Genomic DNA, 19,938 nt, shown 5'->3' with positions numbered 1-19,938 from the left:
TGATGCACAAAGTTTCCTACCAGATTTCAGACCGAAGTATTTGGTATTCATACGGCAAAACTGATACTGAATGTTCCTTTGCTAAAGTAAGATTTATTTAAGCTTCTCTATTGACAATATGTGCTGGCAAGGCACAAAGTATTCCAAAGGCTGCCTCTGTATCATGCACTGATGCTACAAAGTCAGCTTTTTAAAAATAGCTACCTATGAGCCTAATGAGCTTACATGTACAAAGATAAACCCTTATATATAGGAATCTGTCTATAAGAAAAGGGGCATTAAACATCTTTTGTTTACCACTCTTAGCTGGATGAATGAAAAGACAGATTTGATTAAAAAAGAATCAAAACTGTCACTTAAAAGCTAAGAGGATTTAGAAAGTACCCAGAAGGGCAGCATTTGTGTAACATGCCATAAATATTAAAATGCCAGTTCCATTATGCTGCATGTTAGCTACACACACAGGAATACCATGTTGCAGATTCCTTTTAAAGCCCTTTTTAGGATCACCTGCAGAACAATCTTATTTTCACTAGTGACAGAACATAAGAATATTGTCTACAGTCTTGTGAACTGTGTAGAAATGTGGAAGACTCCAAGTACCTCTAAATTTGAGGGTGGTCATCCCATCTCTTTTTGAAGCTTTATTCTGTTATTCATACAATGCCTCTCCGTTAATAGTTCAGGTAGTTCGGACTACTAACTCTCTTTTTCATTAGAAAAAAAGCTACTGTACTAATGCAAGCTGGTTATTATAACCCTTCACCAAGGAAAAAAATAAAAATCACAAGTTCATCTTCTTGGTCTGTTACCATAAGCTCAGTTTGAAACAAACCTCAATCTCAAACATAATAAAAAGGAAGAAAATATAGGATACAAAAGAGGAAATTCATGGCCATAGCCTGTACTCTGCATCCCATTCAAAATGACTCTGCAGACTCAGTAAAACCAGCTACACATTAGTTGAATGTATTATTTACAAACTAGGAAAGTATGCTTAGCAGCGATGAAGCAGAGATGAAGACATAGCTCATGCACCCAAGGATCCTACGCTCTAACGTAGATGCTAGCAATACAGTTTATATGTGTATTATACACACACACACACGTTAGAAGATTATTAAGATTGGGAAATCATGCACTCAATAGTTAGAAAATGCCAAAATTAAGATTGCCTCAACAGCCTTAATTCAGCCCCCTTGTACTTATGCATTATGACACAGCCTTTGATTACATGATCACATAGTATTGACGTAATATATGGGCCAAGCTTGTTAACAGAACCCAGTCACTGTCCAGTATCAGTGTTAAATAAGATTCGGGATTCAGTAGCCTGCACAGTACCATGGCAAACACACCATTAACAATCCTTTTAACATGTTCTTGAAGATATAAAAGAGAAGGAAAAACAAGTAAAGCATCTGAAGTGTAAAGTAAGACTTTCACTTTTAACATCATCACTTGTTCCCTTTCCCTTTAGCTGGAGAGAGTTTTTATAAAGAAAAAGCTTGTTTGACAGTCCCTTAGATGGTAAGAAAGATGCTAATAACAGTCCTTTTGGGGAAAAGAGTAGTTAGTTGAGTTGCTGCTGTTGCTGATGTTACAGTCTGATCTTGTTTCATCCCAGGTAGTGACTGGGATTCAGTCTGGTAGAGGTGGCAATGTTATCTGGATCCCTCTGTCTGGCCTACTGTGGTCAGAACATCTCTCATAATTAGGACAAAGGAGGTCTGGGCTATCAGGAGATGGTGGGGTAGCAGCCATCATGGTGAAATTTTCTTCAGTAGCTTCTATCTGTTCCTCTCTGTCCCCACTCCCCCTCCCCCCACCCCGAGTCTCTTTCTTTAAAGACAGACGAAGAGAATGGTGGGTGGAATAGTCCATCTCCTTACCTCATTATTCTGTCCACTAATTACACACCAATTTTGGTTCATTAATTTCTGGTTCCACATCTTATGTTTTTACTAAGCATGATTTTATTATGGTCCTTGAGTTATATCACTAGGCCTTTTTGTTTAGACTAATTCTGTTTTTCTCTCCCTTTCATACTTTTTCTCATCACCATCGGTTATGGTGACATTTTATGAACTTTTACATACTTCTTTTAACAGCTGAGCTTACAAGTGGGCAAATTTGTTGGCCCAGTTATTACAAGAGGGCCCCTGCACAGGATAGACTGGTTCTCAGGATAAATCAGGGTTGTGTAGTGAAGGAGGCTGTTGCCTGTTGGACCTCTGCTTCATTTATTGCAGAAGTTAGAAGATGTGTAGTGAATGATGCAAGGGGTTGCAGGAAGAGAAGGGAGGGTGTCATGGTTAAGGCAGTTGAATGCTTTCTTGGAGAACTGGATCCCTAGGTTTTTTGAAAAGCAAACTGCAAAAATCTCAGAAATTCCATCATATTGACACACCCATATGGTTCATCAGCAGTTTCTTCACCCAGCCAGTCCCAGCACTGCCCCCGCAACCTGACTATTCATCAGATACATCTCCCCCCATCACTTCCTTTACCCAGACCCAATGGTTCACAGTTTGAGTCTTCCACACAGTTCCCAGTCTCTTTGTCCAGCCAGTCCCAGCCTCCCAGTACCTCTCCTGTGCCAGTCTACCCCACCCCAGGCTCCTTGTCCCAATCTACTCACCTCTTCCCCTGACACCCCAAGATCTGGTTCTTGTCCCCTCTGCATTTGAATGAGGCACCTTCCTCCCACCAGCCCCAGGGGAGCATTGAGGGCACAGGAGAGTCTCCCTGCTCTGAGCTGAGGTGCCTGGACATAGCACAGCAAGCAGCAGCCCAGAGCTGCAAATTTCAGGGAAAGTCCTGTGCAGTCTAGGGCTGGATCATGCCCAGTGTGTGCAGAATCTTCAGGGAATCTAGCTGTGAAGATCTAGTAAGTCTCTACTAACCATAACAGTATGTAACATGTGCCAAGGGCCTTAAGAAAGCCTTTTGCTTTCTACAAAGAAAAAATTAAAATGCACAGTACAGTGCTGAAACAGTATTTGTAGGGCATACTAAATATCATGGAACCAGTGATCTTTTGGCTCTTCTCTGTCATTTTTTGAGGACTGACCTGGGACTAAAGAGTTTGATGAACTGTGACAGGGATGGAAGGCAGCGGTTTGGAAGAGTGAGAGTAAAAAACACAAACACAGGACAAAAAGTATCGTGGAGTTTGGTGAAAGGGAGAAAGTGGAAAAGGAAGGCCAAAAGGGCTTGTCACCATTATAGATATTGTATGTGGGCCAGTTAAAAAGCTCATTACCCACTGTGCTACGATTGGCATGTAATGCAGCCATCTGAAATCTCTGGGCCTGATTCTTGCTTAAACAGATGTAAATCTGCAGTAACTCATCTTCATTTTACATTAACTCCCTCCTCTCACAGTGGTTTTGTGAAAATAAATTCATTGTTTGTGAAAAACTCAGACTGTGGTGATGTGCATCACAGAAAAGCTCCTGAGTAAGTTAACAGTTCTGTGTTCAGAGCAGGATTTAAACTAAATAAGGCCTGGAGCCACATGTTGAACAAGGAGAAAAAATATTGCACAGCTGCTCACTAAGTGAGCAACAGACATCTCGTGTACTGAATGAGGCTGGGATCCTGTCAAAAAGTAGTATGTGCTCATGTAATTAAAGACTGTACCATAATGCATATGCACCAGGGGGATGAATTAAGGTTGCACAGGCAACTCCTATGAAGGTGGCAACTGGATTTTTCAAACTAGTTTATCAGTACTCTGTGCATCTCCTCTTCATCTCACATTTTTTTACTTTTGTTTTCTTTCATGTTATTTGTGACAGTTGGTGTCTCTGTCCTATATGAATTGCAGTTTCGCTGAGAACCTTGGGAAATGAAATATTTATTCTACAGGTTATTTTATAGGACAGTTAGCCTGGAAACTGTGACTCAGTTCATTTGCTGATACCGAAGCAGTTTTTCCTAGGAAATATCAAAAACAAGGAAATTAATTAAATTTTCTGCAGACTACCGGCTGCTTCCCTTGCCTTCAATTAAATGCCTTGGGAGAGGAATTTTGGGAAGTGTGTAAATCCTTTTTATTAAATGCAAATTAGGATTCAGGTAAATACCAAGAGTACAAGAAAAAAGAATCTAACAAAATAATTTATGCTACAAAGATGAACTGTGGTTGGAGAAAAACATTGTTCAATTCCACACGGACACCAAAACAATGGGCCCCGCTACATAATGAAGTATCTGCATTTCCAGACTTAAAGGGAAAGGAGTATATTAAGGAGAAAGAACTCTGTCTTGCAGTGAAATGTTACACAAAACACACAGAGACTAGACTACAGATGAGGGACAGATTTCATAACTCAAGTTTTGGGCTCACCCAGCAGGGCCTCCACAATAGCTAAATGGATGTAGTCATTTACACTGGTCATACATTTTCTGATTCCTCTCTTAATTTCTGCTTTATGCCAAACAATGTTTACTTTTATTTAACTGGCTCACTCCGGTTTTGACTTTAGAGACTTTTTGCAAGGAAAACTCCTTCCCATTACCCCAGAAAAAAAATAAAACAACTTCTGATATTACAGAGTATCTGGTCGTAGGTGGAAGAGTCACAAAATCTTCCCTTACTGGCACTGTGAGGAAGCTGGTTGGAGTCAGCGGCAGCGTTGGAAGTGCTCGAAGGCCCGATACACTATATTTTAACTATAGTGCTGTTTTCTTTATTCTCTTCTTCAACCTTCAATTTGCCTTTCTCCCTTTTGAACAGATTGGAGACTGTATCCTGAGTTAAGTGCAATATATTGGGTTTGATTCTCTAGAAGACATTCATACCAATTTCTTTACAGTATACAGATAATAGATCATAGAATCATAGGACTGGAAGGGACCTCGAGAGATTATCTAGTCCAGTCCCCTGCACACATGGCAGGACTAAGTGTTTGTCTAGACCATCCCTGACAGTATAATAGACCTGATGTGGCTGGTGTCAGCTCCAGGAGGCTCTAGAACAGAGAGGGAAGCTTTTTAGAGTGTGTAGCAGGGCTTTGGAGAGTCATGGAATAGACAAGAAAACTGCCTTCTCTATTTCCTATATTTAATACATACATCCACAGTTAAGAAATAAAATGTATAAACCCTCATGCTTCAGGGCATAAGCCAACTACCAACTTCCTGAGGTTAGGAAGAAAGATGGTTTAACCATCATTGCACCTTTCTGTAACAGGATACTGGACCCAGGAGTGAAAGTAAAATTTCTCTTACCGGTACAGTTGGGGGCTTCCAAAAACCTTTCACTCCTGGAAGGGGCAGGGCCTCGGGCAGAAGTGGCGGGGCTGGGGGGTCAGCATCCCCCAGCCAGTCCATCCGCGCTGCCCAGGACTCCAGTGGTGATTTAAAGGGCCGGCCCGGGACAGCTGCTCCTTTTGCCCCCCCATCAGCAGCCCTGCAGCTAGGGACCCAGCAGGGCCACCGATGCAGGGTGCAAAAGGGACAGTGATGCTAAAGCGCTGCTGCGGCAGTGCTTTAAGCAGGGTCATTTAAAGTGCTGTCGCGGCACCGCTTTAAAGTCAGCGGTATGGGCTGGTACCAGAGGCCACTTTTTACCAGTACGCCGTACCGGCCCGTACTGCCTTACTTTCACCCCTGACTGGACCAGATGGAATGCTAGTCTGAACAGAAATGACTGTTTCAATGTTCTTTCCTGCCAAAGCAGAGTCGTTACTTAGGCCATTGTTTGGAATATGTATTGAACTAAAACCATGGGAACAGGTTTGGATCGAGAGCTCAGATCTGAGGTCCACCCACAAAAACGTTTGGGGATGGATGGGTTTTGGATTCTCGTTTTTGCCCTGCTCCTAGGTTTTGAGTTAACAACTATAATGGGCAGAAAGTTTATGTAGATTTATTGAAAGCAGTTATTCCATGGCTTTGGATAATAGAGTACTTAAAATCCACAAACAAAAACTAAACAAACTGCCCAACCAGAATGGTCTAGACTAGAAAAATTCATCCACAGTAATAAACACAACCATCTCTCCCTCACATTTAACCATCCACAGACCTACCTATCTAACTAGGCTTATCAATTTGGTATCTGAGCTCTCAAAAGGGGGAGGGGAGAAATAGTAGCAGCAAGCTTTGCAGTATTGAGCCAGAAATGTCCAAAAAGATCAGATATTTACCTGGACCTTTAAGCCTTTGGATCCCAGATATATTTTAGCATCCCAAAATAACTTCAATTACTTTAGAAATTAGGAAGCCCACAGCACTGTGTATAATGGAAGAGGAATCTATTTTCTGATTTAAGTAAGGATTTGGCTCAAGTGTTTCTCTCATTTTGCCCCTTCTTTATTAAAAAAGAAGTCTCCAGGTGGGGATGAGTGAGAACTTGAAAAATTATCATCAACTCAGCATTAACTTTTGGGTGGCAATTAGAAATGGTTTCTATATATGAAGGAGTTGTTCCAGCACAGTGAAAAATCTTCCTTAATCTACTCAGCCAGGAGGTGTCGGTCCCAGAAACAAGGGTTTAAAATAGTAACCTATTATGGAGTTTTTCTGGGTTTTATGAAGACCTCAGAGGTAACTGTATTTGCTCATTACCTCCTAAGGGGTTTGTCTCAGACGCATCTGAGTCTTTCTTCAGATCCACTAGACGGTGCAGTCTGTCCTCCATTAAATATGTTTAGGTGAAATAGTGCATTAAATTGTTAATTTTGAACATAAAAATTGAAAATAAGTTTTGGTAGCCAGCAAAGGTGTGTTATTGGAAGAACAATGGACTTGCTGAATCTGAAGAAGGTTCATTAACGACTAAGGCCTGGAGCTCAAATACTCTCCTAACAGCCAAATTGACTTTTGTTTTCAAAAGAAACCTGAATTCAATTGACTTCAGAGGTGTATAAGCCTGAAGTACCACTGAGGGATCCCACAAAAAGGAAATGTTAGCAGCGGTTTCATTGATGTGGAGATCTGATTTCTTTAAGTAACATTTACATGGTGATAGCCAGCCCAATTTCTCGTTAATTGGTTTAATTACTGATATTGACAGTTTTTAGCTTTTTAAATACTGATGCCCAACTAATCTCAAATACTTCATAGCCAGGGCCAAATCAGACTAATCTCGGGACTAAATTCTGCTCTCAATTAAAACGAGTAAACTCAGAACAACTCTCAAGACATTCATAAAATTATTTGGATTGACAAAAGAGTAAATGTGAAAAGAATTTGGCTCTTAGTGACTGGATGACCCAATTTAGAATCTTTTTCTCCACTTTCAATACAGTAGAACCTCAGCATTACAGACACCTTGGGAACGGAGGTTGTCTGTAACTCTGAAACGGTCCGTAACTCTGAAGAGGAGGTTATGGAGCTCAGCCACATGGAGGATTAGGGCTGCAGCCACGGGGGATGGGGAGGGTTTGATCATCCTGCCAGCCATGCTTTTTGAATAGCAGAACGGAATGACCCTCTGGGACACTGACAGAAATGCATCTGACAGACTGCCAGTGTCTGTACTGATGTTAAGGCAGGAACAGACCAGAACAGTCCTTATGACTGATTATGGTCACCCTCTGTTTTAGGATAAGTTATAATGTTTACTATGGGGTCTTGTTTCCTATATGCATTACAAATTAGGCCTTTTAGTTAAATATACAATTCTTTGTTTTAAGGTTTAGTAAGTAAGAGACAGGATCTTGTACTGTGTCTATGTTAATGAGATTAGAGGCATGTTGAAGGCCCATGCCCCAATGTGAACTGTTTTGGTCACAAGATTTAGTAAGGTTTAATTTAAAATGTCTTTTTTGCTTAACATAAAACACTGCTGTTTGTATACCTTTGTAAAAGACTGTTTGTGTGAATGAGGAGTGTATGCATCAGGAAAAGATAAGGTGTGAAGGCCATTTTAAGGTCAGACGGTCAAGGAAGGAGGAGTAAAGAGATTTACCGATAGCAGAGAATTATCAACATGCATCCATAATTGAGGAAGGGCAGACTGACGACCTGTGGTGGAGGCGGGCACCCCTAAAGACAAGATAATTGATCAAATCGAAACCAGGACAGGATGACCCTCTTGGAGGTGCTTTGGAGTGTTAACATCAAAAGATAACACCAATTAAAGTGTAACCAATCATAAACGACACAGCAAAATCCATAGACTTTGACAGAAAAAAGTACTATAAGAACATGGTGCTTTGCCATGGAACTTTGGGTTCGTCTTGCCACAACTCCAGGAGCATCGGATCGCGACCGACAGAGCTTGGCTCCCCTCTGTGACCAAACTGACTGGCCACTAGATTGATACAGACTCTGGACTGGTAACTATAAACATGGACTGGCAAGACTATGTGCACGGTGCGCGTGTGTGAAAGAGAGACTGAAAAGCATATGCTAACTGCTATACTCTCAATAAATGCGGCGTGTTGCCTTTTTCTCCTATAAAAAGCACACAAGATCTTTTTATAAGGATAACATTCCCCCTCTCTCCCAGCGCCTACTGCCCGCTGCAATCAGCTGTTCCATGGTGTGCAGCAGGCACGGGGGGGGGAGGAGTGGGGATGGGGGATGCTCAGGGGAGGGGGGCAGAAATTGGCAGGAAGAGGTTTAGGGCTTGGGGGAAGGGGTACATTGGGGGTGGGGGCCTGGGCCAGAGCAGAGGTTGAGCACCCCCGAAGCAAGGAGGAAGCCATTGCCTGTGACCGGCATGCACGCCCTAACCCCCACGGAAACTGTGAGCGGCGCTGCGGGCGGAAGCCCTGCTCTCCATTGCTCCTCTCCTACTCACCCCTATTTAAAGCCCTGAGCCCCAGTGCTCCCAAGGGTAAGACGCTGGGAGCCCTGACTCCACCCCCAACCCTGCCTCCCTCCCTCTCCCACCCACCCTTCCAGTGGCTGAAGCCCTAAGCCTCAGATTTAGCCCCAAAGCAGTACAGTGTTTGCTTTTTGTTTTTCCTCTCTCCTTTTTTTTCTGGTCTGCATTGCCGCCGGATTGAAGACTTCCATTTCCATAGGGTGTCTGGTTGACCAGTAAATCCATAATTCTGATTTATCTGGTAGAAGGTTTCACTTGTTGCACACAAACAGATTATTTTTTGCCATTCAGATTCCAGTTTTTATAACAATTTATTATCAATTAAATGTTGTGTGTTTGGTAGGTGGATTTTCGAAAAATCTCTGATTTTGAATCTTGCATATTTTCATTCCAAAACAGAAATTTGTTGGAACTGCCAAATCTGTAGATTGAAATATTTTCCAGTTTAGTCTAACTCTTGTAAATGTATAGTAATTTATAGTATTTAGCTGCAATTGAGCAAAAAAAGAAAATTTACCAAAATCACTAAATTTTACAAGAAAAATCTATAAGACTTCACTAGCAAAAATGGAAACTATTTTTATCTTTTGTAAGAAGCCAGAATTGTATGCTTTGCTCAATAAATGAAATTTCACATATAACTCTCTACTATAAGCAGAGACCAGTATTAGAATACTTTCCTGCTCTTGTGTAGTTTCTTTGGAGCTGTTGACATGGAATGTAAAGAAGTTTAAACTTTCATCCAGAAAAGAAATTATTTCTGACAAGATTTTTGAGCTTCTGTTGTTCCAATATTGATACAATGTTTTCTGTAGTTGCTCAGAGAGGAATTACTCAGGGTTTGTCTACACTGCCCCAGAGTTTGGACTACAGGGGTGTGAACAGCAGTGTATACAAAGTGCTGTAACTCCTCCAGTGGACACTGTGGGCAAAAACTAAAAGGTTCATATTGTAGGACTACATTAATGCCAACTAGGAACCTTTTAGTTTGCCCTCACAGCATCCACATGGAGGAGTAACAGCAGAGCACTTTGGTGGGCACTGTATTCCTATCCCTGTAGTTTGAACTATGGGATAGTGTAAATATAGTGTAAGTCTGGCAACATTCAGTTAACTCCCTATAGAGACAACATCATCTCTCGGCTGCCATATAGGAAATGAGACATCCAATAATGCAGTGCGAGAGAGTTAAAGCTGCTTATGGGCTCTCTCTACCTTTTCTATGAGGGTGGAGGGAAAGGGTTTCCTTCACCATCCTCAGATGGAGACATGAACACAAAACTCTTCAGTGGCAACCCTCTACTAACAGAAAAGGAGTTGTGCAGCTGAGCAGACTATTTGGCTTCCTGTTTCAGCATGCACTTGTCCAGTAGAGTTTGTGTTTAATATCACAATTGTAGATGTAGGGAACAGACTTAGTTTTGAGGCAACATGGAGGGCCATAAGATACTGCTCTACAGAAACAGTTTGTTTTAAGAACTCTTTAACATGGGAAACTTTAACTAAACTTAGAAACAAGTGTATAAGTACCACTTACCTAGAGAAGTGTTTGACCTCAGGGGAAGAGGAGATCAAGCACACTTAGGGCATGTCTACACTGCAAAAAACAAACAACCCCCCCCCCCCCAAACGGATACTTATATACTCCTGGGGAATTCTGCACCACTGCGTGTGTGCATAATTAACGAGTAACGCATATTTTTAAATTTTTTACACAGAGAAAAAGGTTCTGCTGAAAAGTTGCTGCAGTTCCATATTTTCCCCACCAGAGAGCGCTGTGGTGACAGCCCACAGCAGCTGCTGCCAGCCAGCAAGGAAAGAGAAAAAGCCTGCCATCTTCGCAATGGGCCGGGCTATGGACTGAGATTTCAGATGGGGCTTATAAGGGCTAGCGGGGGAGGACAGACTGGGGTAGGGGCTGAATGGGATTGGAGGCACAGGATCAAAGAGAGGAGGGAGGTGCAGAGCCATATGGTGATGAGGGAGAGGTGCAGAGCTACATAGGGATAGAGGGTGGCTGAGTGGGGGCACAAAGTCATGGGGATGGGGTGCAGGGCCACATAGGGATGGGGGGAGTGGGTGTTTGAGTGGAGGTGGAGGAACATGTGTGGACAACGGGTGCAAGGACACACAGGGATGGGAGGAGAGTTCCCCCCACTGAGTGGCGGTGGAGGAACACATGCCTGACTGAATGGGAGAGGTTAGGAGTCCAGCCAGAGTCAGCATGAGGGAAGCTCCCTAAGAATCCCTCCCCGCACCCCCCAAAAACCTGTTCCATACTTTTCCCACACATATCCAACAACCCTCCAGGTTCACACTCAGGCTCCTTCTCAGCAATTATGTCCCTCTCCCTCAGCTCCTCCATTACCCCTGACTCCCCCCAGCCTTTGCACTTCTCCTGGGGTGTGTGGGAAATATGGTTCTGTACTGAGTAATAATTCATTTAAACTACAGAGTTCTGTATTAACATGCCTAGTAAGGAATCTATTTTGTTCAAAAATATTTTCTGAATCTTTTTTGTCTGTATTGTTACACATACTTGCTGACAGGTATTTTTAAATAAATGACCAAAAATAATTGAAACTGGTGTGATTATATTATGTTATTTTGATAAATAAAATATGCAGAATTTTGCAGAATTTTAAAATTTTGTGCACAGAATTTTTAATTTTGGCCACCAAAATTCGCCCAGGAGGAGCTAACAGCAAGCACTGTTTGGTCTCAAGCGCATGGAGTACATGTGTGCCCACAATGCAATACTCATAGGGACCAGCACTTGAAGGAGAATCACAATTTCTTCTCCATACATGGGTACAGTACTCAGCACTTCTATAGAAGCTGTAGGACAATATATAATATAAACCTTGCTTTAGAAAGCTGGAAACAGGTTAGAAGCTCCCGCTTCAGCTCTTTAACTAAGAGCAGCACTAAGTTGAAGAGCAAGAAGTAGACAGATAGTACAGCAGTAAGGCTAATGACACTTCAACTGAACCACCACGCTGCATACATTTCTTAACAGAGTCATAGCTGCCAAATTTTGTGCATCTCCATATGTAATATTTTTTTATTACTGAAAAAGTCAGTCTTCCTACCATGGTTTCCTCATGCAGTGGGAGCAGGCCCCCTACCATTAACATCACCAACATGCTGGTACTAATAGGATTAATATGGATTTAACATTAAGGTCACATCAAACAAACAAGACTTAGTTTTTACATTTCAAACTTGTCCATTCTTGCATTGACACAGCATCCCACAACCAACCTACTTCATAATCATGTGTAAGACCTGAGCTGGCAACTGACTTAGGGCTTATTTCCCAGACAGGTGGAGGATGCCGATCTCAAACAGATGTGCTACAGTCACGTCTCTAACAGAATAAAGCAGTACATACTCCTTTCCTGAAAGAAGATCTCCTGCCATCACAGAGAGATGCCTCCATCCTGGTTAATGACCAAATGCCATAAAAGATAAATGGAGAGTATGGGAAGGGGAGGGGGCAAAGTCGGCCTAAACACATGCAATTAGATTATATGGAATTTCACCACCACCTAATATCCCACTGGTTATTAATGTTGCCTTTGTCTGCTATAAACTTATGTGTATGCACACACAAATCACTGACCTTATGGAGGGCAGGAGCCATCACTGGCACCAAAAACCCATCATAAATGTAGTTCACAAGTTGGTTACGAATCAAGGGATGTGCCACCTAAAAAAGAAATCTCGTGTCATGATAAATTGTATCTCTGAACCATCATATTTGTCCTTAAAGCAATAGTTCTCTGCAAAAATTCTTAAGATAAAACACAGAATATCTTTAATCACTGTCAAAACCCTCTACCCATTTCAACAATACCTTGATTTTGTTCTTTTGAACAATTTTTGTTTTGGGTATTAAAAGGTTTCCTCTCTGTGATTAAATACTCAAAGTACATTTGAGTAACAAGAAGAATGATACAGCCAAACACAGAGACAGGGCTTTTCCCATATATTTCAATCTCTCTGCCTGCTGACAAGAATGAATGGACCCACAGTGTGATGCACACGCCCATGAACCAAAATAGAACTGGCAGGTCTAATTTTAGCCCTGCCAGCCCTGACAGGGTCACTAAGGTGGACATATCATCATTAACCTGTAATACTACAATAAAAAAGCAGAATGGCAGTTTTTCTATATTTCAAGAGTACACTATATTGGGAGCATTCTCACTCCACTGGTCAAACACGCAATCTTTTTTTCCTTCTGAAAGTGCATTACTCACTCAATAGACTGGTTAAGCACTTAAAGATAAGTTACTTGTCATGTGTAATAAAAAACGTGTAGTAAAACATGACAAACCATTGCTTATTTTTACAATGTGGAGTTAATTTTTGTTTTCAAAAGAGCAAAACAGTTATGCCACATTAGGAACTAATACTTTCTAAAAATAAATTTGGTATTATAGGAGTACAGAAGTGTATTAGAAACCAAGTATTTTTTAAAAAAAATATTTTAATTATGCTATACATGTATCTGAGTATATGCATATATTTCATGCCCACAAAGGGACCCACCCACCCATTCCTCAGAATGTCCATGAATACAGTCCTCTTACACCTCTGCTCAGCCCTTCTCAGATTTGTGACTCCGGCTGTGGAGGGGAGAACAAGGGATACTACCCCAATAATACTCCCCTCTTCAACCCAGTGGATGGGGAGAGAGGGAGGGAGTCAGAGAGGGGCTGGAGTCCTGGCTCCACCCTCCCTGTTTATTCACTGGTACAAGTAGCTATCCCAGCACAGAATAAACCACTCCATGAAAAGCAGCAATATATTCCCCTCACCAAAGCGACCAAGGTGAATCTGTGGCTGAGCGTTATGTCTACACTGTGTTTTAAAACCTATAGCAGAGAGTCAAGCACTTGCATCTACAGACTCAGGCTCACACTAAGGCGCTAAAAACAGCCGTTTAGATCTTCAGGCTCAGGCTGGAGCTTGGCCTATGAAACCTGGCACACAGGCTTCAGCGCTTGAGCTACACGGCTGTTTTTAGCACTGTAGCATGAGGGTCTGTAGACCCAGGCTCTGAGACTTGCTGCCAGAGGTTTTAAAATGCAGTGCAGACATACCCTGAGTCACAATTAAGTTCTCTGGTGTGCTCCTGCGGTGTTCCAGTTATGCTCTGCCTCATACCATGGATAGATTGTAAAGTTACAATCTAGCAGTACATAAAAAAATAGAATTCTTTCAATGTCTCTCCCCCTACCCCCTTACAGAAACATTTTTTTAAATATCTGATTGTTTGGATTTATTTTTAAACTGATTTAAAATAATTTCACTTTTTCTTTACTATCTATAACAGCCTTCACTCTAATGAAAAAATGTAGTACCAAATGTCACTGGCTAAGATTGTAACCCCTCTTGGTACAGGGTAGACAGAAAGGAGTACGGCCACCACTTCACATTTCAACATGTATGCATTAGAAGGCTGATTATATTGCAGCTTCTGGGATGAAAACAACTATTAATTCTATTTATCACATGTAAGGTTTGGGTTTTTTTAAATGATAAAGTTTCATTTGTGTTAAACAAATATAGTCAGCTGCTTCACTATATTTTGCATACAGACCTTCAGAGAAATTACTGTTTAATTTACAGTAAAATATGACAACTTCACTAATGTTATTGAGCATTTCTTTATACAGAAAACAAATCCACAGATGCAGCAAAATTTAAAAACTGTAGCCTAAAATATATATAAAACCTGATTTTTATCTTTAGACTGGAGATGAAAATAACCAGGAATCAAAAGGGGGGAAAAAATCTAATCAAGCAATGAAGAACAGAGAGTGTGTTCTAAACAGACCAATTCTGAAGGGAATTTAATTTATGTTGATAAGAAGATGCTTAACTCCTGCTAAATTCAACTAGGGTAACAATATTCTTTATATAGTATACATCATTAGAGAAAATAAGTGTTTTTGTTTGTAGACTTTTATGAGAACCTAGATGTAAAGATGGGGTATTCTTCTCTATTCAAATAGATAAAATTACCTTTTTCCTCAAATAAAGATATTTGATTTCTTTTAATATCAATGTGGGTATTAATATCAATGTGGGTATTTAAAATGCAATCAACAATCTTTGGGAAGATAATTAAGACTAGTCTCCCAATTGCTCAATGTAATATCTCCCCAAACCCTGCATATTTACATTTTATTAATTAGAAACATTTGCTACTTGAAAGCCAGCCATGTAGATTAATCATTATAGCCATACTGCACAATAACAGCTTTGAACACTTTTTTTTCCATACATACATATTTTTCCAGGCCAGAAGGAATCATTGTGATCATCTAGTCTGACCTCCTGTATAACACAGGCCATAGGACTTCCCCAAAATAACTCCTAGAGCAGATCTTTCATTCATCCATTTAAACAAAGATGTTAAACTAAACTAAAGATTAGTTCTATAGACTACTTTCCACCAAATAAGCACATCCTGTAAAAGGCTTTTAACTATATAGTTTAAACTGCTGCTACAAAGAAGTCTGAGTCAGATCCAGTACCTGTATCACTGCATTGCAAAACTCTAGGGAATTCATGAACTGAACAAGAGCTGGGGACAGGAGCCAGTCATCTTTCAGCAGACAGTGCCATTCTCCATTTTCTTCCAGCTTTGTTGGCAAAGATGAATAGAGGCCACTCAGTCCTGTTGCTAGTACCTGTATTCAGAAACATAGAGGAAACAGCCCTTTACCTAACTGTTCAGTTCATGGGCTTAAACAATGTTCCAACATAATGTTAAAACATTTTTCTTACTAATTTCAGTAATACTTAGAAGGATGACAGAAAAGGAGGGAAATGAATGTTAAAGTGATGCTGCACAAAATTATCAGTTTTTAAAATTCATTTAATCTGAAATTCCTCTTCTTTTAATAGCTGCTGCTTAGGAAAACTTGCCCAAGACAAAGGCCCCCTAATGATTGTAATCTGTTTTAACTGGCAAACCTCCATTGTTTTCTTTATGCTCAGAAGTTCATTTTACATCTGTTCCTTCCTGCTTTCACCTTTCTCCTTCTAGTACCAGTCAGTCTCTATGTGTTCTCTACCATCTGGTGAAACATCAGAGAAATACTAGTCACTGTCTTCAGAATTCCATAACTACAAATATCGAGGGAATCATTGAGGTCTGCCATTTTGTTTACAGGTGACTAGACAGAGCAGTTCCATTAAGAATGATAGGAAGTAGGATCATCCCATCAGGAACAAGTACAACTTCATTCAGGCATCACACATCTGGCACCTTTTGTCCCTAGGCTTGGGACTCATGGTGCCAGATATAGTAAAGAAAATGTATCAGAGGGGTATCAGATCCGTGTTAGTCTGGATCTGTAAAAAGCAACAAAAAGTCTATAAGGTGCCACAGGACTCTTTGTTGCTTTTTAAGAAAAATGGTCACTCTCAACAGTTATAGGTTCTGTTTACCACTGAGGAGAGGTAGAGAAGGGGAAAAGACTCTTGGGAGAAATTATGGGCATTGTTGCTAATGTTAATGAGTAAAGATACTTTACATATAGAAGATTCTGTGCAAGTATAACACTATAGTTTTATGACCATGAATATAAAATACACCATTACAAAGCTGTTATAGTGTTAACTGTATTTTCTTAAAAAGTTAGGAGCAGTTTCAAGTCACAGATTTTATAAGAAGTTACCAAACCACAATGTTCTCAGGCATTATCTTGTCCACAGCTCCACCTTTCCTTCTCTCTCATGATTTCATACAGTTTCTATGCTACTTTTTAAAATGAGCCTCACTTTAATGTGGTCATTAGGACAAAAACACAAGTGGATCTTTTCAGCTTTCATGCAGCAGATTCTTGGCAAGAATATCTCTACTCTCCACAAACACCCACTTGAACCCTATAAAGTGAGAGGGTCAGAGCTCTGCTCCAAAGCAAGTGGATTTATCTATTACAAAATGAATGCTTGTCACAGTAGAGAACAGAGACCCAAAAGTTAATTTTATGGGGATTCCAGTCCTGAGGGTGCATTAATTAAATCTATTACAATTGGTAGCTCACCCTACAGGGCAAAGGTAGTATCCCTGAATACTCTCCATTCCTTTAATCACCTAACTTTGAAGATAGATTTCTGTAGACAGGCATAATTAAGCCAGATATAAAAATACTGTGGGAAAAGTAATGCTTAGATATGCTGAGCTGCACTGTTTCTTTTCTTTTTAAGTCAGGATGTAGACTAAGAACTAAGAAGCTGGAGTATGTGTAGTTATAGCAATGGCTCAAGTTATTTTTATGATAACATTCTTCAGTACCAGGATGACTTAAAAACAAGTTGGGGGGTGGGGGGAGGCTAAAAGTGACAGCATTTGACAGAGCGGCCAAACATGAGCAAGTGGCATTGCGAACTGGTTTAGGTAGAGGAAATTGATAGTCCACCTGCCATTGACGATCCAGTGAGCAAATTGCCTGCCTCAGATCCCACCACTGCTGCCACTGGAAATGTCACACTGGCCCAAGAGAATCTACCAGGCCTAGTCTCTGGAGGTAGGAGCAGGGTCAGAGATGCCACTCCCACTGGTAATGGGGCTAGAGGATAGGGAAATCCAGCCAGCCACACACAGGGCACAGCCCCTTTATCACCACAGGGAGAGCAGTGATCCCACAGGCCTGGGCTCCTTCTAACTCCCCATGACTTCTCACTTCTTTTTAAACTCTTTCATCTCCACAGTAATTCTTTTGGAGGGAAACTCAGTTTCAGATATTGCCTTGGGCACCTGAAAAACCTCTGTGAAGCCCTTGTGGCAAGTGTGACTCAGCAGCCTTCTAACAGACAGGATTAGTTTTAGGTATCTATGTTCTGCCTCTCCTCCAGAAGGTCACTGCACAAGGCTTAAATACTATCCACTCAGGAATACACAAAATTGTATTTATTTAGCCTCTGGTACTAAGGGCACAGCTATACAACAAAAACAAACAAAAAAATCCTGCGGCATCAAGTCTCAGAGCCCAGGTCAGCTGACTCAGGCTCATGCTACAGGGATAAAAATATCAGAATAGGCTTTCCTGTTCAGGATGAAGCTCAGGTTCTGGGACCTTCCCTCATTGCTGGGTCTCAAAGCCTGGGCTCCAGTCAAACCCTGAACATCTACACTGCTATTTTAAGCCCTGTAGCATGAGCCTGAGTCAACTGATCTGGGATCTGAAACTCACTGCCTCCCTCCAAAAAGAAGTATAGTGTATATTAAGTGATCACAGGTTCACATTCTGGAGAAGAAAATGCGAGGAAATTGATAAGAAAACTACTTTGCTATGTTCATACCATAATATAGTTTGGGGGGGAAGGACATTGTTATTTCTAGGAAGAATTTCATGATAGGTGTGTTTTTGTTTTGTTTTTTCCATCAGAGAGAGGGAAGTGAAAGAAGGCAGGGGATGGGGCAGATTAGAAAGAAATTAATTGGCCTGTAAAATTACTTCTGCATAGGACAAATGCCTTATATTCACATATCAAAATTACAGACAATTCTGGGCAGGAAAAAAAATCTTCATTAGATGATTTGCGTTACTTGTGTATTGCACTGGATTAGTCAACACGAATTTGGTTTTAGATCTGCCATTTATTCAGTCATCCATCCACCTTATTCATAAATCCATATTTAGGCCCTTAAATATAAGTGTCCTGGTTCTGAGGTGCTGAGTACTATCGATAGTTCTCACTGAGAAACAAATTCACTCCCTGGAACTAGATGAAACTGACTTTCAACTTCATGCCTCACTACACATGAAAAAGGAATGAGACTCACAACCACCCCAAACAACTCACCTTAGAATTACTTAAATAAGGTTCTCAAAAGCAGAATCTATGTTGGGAGCAGTTTCAGCAGTTTATTTAGCCAAAACAGTTTGAGGATTTTTACCATGTGCTAAGGTCTAAACATAGCTATTGATAGAAAATTAATGTGTACAAGTTTGGCACTAATTAATTCACAAAAACCAAAATGATGAACGTCAAATATTAAAAGCAAGAACTTCTTAATTTCTGTAACAGGGCATATAGAATAAGGTACTTTTGGGGGATTTTTCATGGATTTTTGTAATTTTTTTCTATTTTTGATCAGTAGAGACAGAACCATAAATGCTAAGATCATAGAAAAACAGATGTAGAAAGAGACAAAGGAAGTCGTTCCTACATCTCCCCTTTTCCTTCATTCCAACAATGCTGCCAGTGCCAACACACTATCTGTCTGTTTCTTCCATGCTGTTAACTATGGCTGTAATGCCCTTCTGAGGTGGTCCTCAATGCCACACTCTATACATCAGTCCCCTCTGATGACTCACATCTTCTGTGATGCCTGTAAGACACTGACTGTTTATGACAAGTTCGTGAGTTATTTGGGGATAGTCTATATATCTTGTGTGTTCATAGTGGGCCTCCCACAAACTGTGGGCACTCTTGAAGTCAGTACATAATGGATGGATTTGTAACTACTAGCAAATATTCAGTATTTGTGAACATTTACAATTCAAACCCTCTAGAAATGTTAATTCTCACTACATCTCGGGAAGTAGGTGGTATGTTCAACTCACAGAGAAGGAAACTGAGGCAAATAAATCAAATTATTCATCTGAAGATATAAAGGAAGTCTATACAAGAGCTGGGAATAAAGTTCAGGAACTCGTCTCCTAGTCCTAGGCTCAGAAGAGTAGACCATGTCTTGGCTCATGCAATCCATCCCTCTACCCTATATTCTAAGCTTGAACACTTTGTCCACTGTAGTTTTAAGTGGAGTAGATCAAAGTCGCTTGTATCACTTCTCTTAGAAAATAGCAGTAAGGAAGCTTTTTAATCTTTCTATTTGTATGTACCCAAGCAGAAGGGAACTGGAGCCACGTTCTGATCTCAAACTTTTGAGGGTCACGACCCCCTTACTCTTGTCCACGATCCCCGCCCTCTCCCCCTCCCCCCGAGCCAGGGCCTTGGCTCCAGATAGGGATATGGGGGCCGCAGCTGGGGCCGCAGCTTGGGGTGGGGCTGGGGCTGAAACTGGGGTCGTGGCTAGGGGCCAAGACTGGAGGTAGGAGCGGACCCACAGCCAGGCTTCAGCCAGGCCCACAGCCAGCAGTGGGAGCCGGCAGCCAGGC

General features: G+C 41.1%; 1 protein-coding gene across 3 annotated transcripts in view; it reads right to left on the bottom strand.

Annotated features, from left to right (window-relative positions):
- FHIP1A (FHF complex subunit HOOK interacting protein 1A) overlaps nucleotides 1-19,938 on the bottom strand; it is a 161,705-nt gene that overhangs the window by 36,090 nt on the left and 105,677 nt on the right. For all 3 annotated transcript variants that reach the window (XM_032771279.2, XM_032771281.2, XM_075066323.1), the window contains exons 4-5: nucleotides 15,340-15,495; nucleotides 12,414-12,500 (exon numbers count right to left, since the gene is read on the bottom strand). In XM_032771279.2, the coding sequence (XP_032627170.1) occupies nucleotides 12,414-12,500; nucleotides 15,340-15,495 (243 nt within the window). The remainder of the gene's footprint in view (nucleotides 1-12,413; nucleotides 12,501-15,339; nucleotides 15,496-19,938) is intronic.

This window comes from Chelonoidis abingdonii, chromosome 5 (assembly GCF_003597395.2).
Source record: "Chelonoidis abingdonii isolate Lonesome George chromosome 5, CheloAbing_2.0, whole genome shotgun sequence".
Classification (NCBI taxonomy): domain Eukaryota; kingdom Metazoa; phylum Chordata; order Testudines; family Testudinidae; genus Chelonoidis; species Chelonoidis abingdonii.
This window is presented reverse-complemented; position numbering and strand designations above follow the sequence as displayed.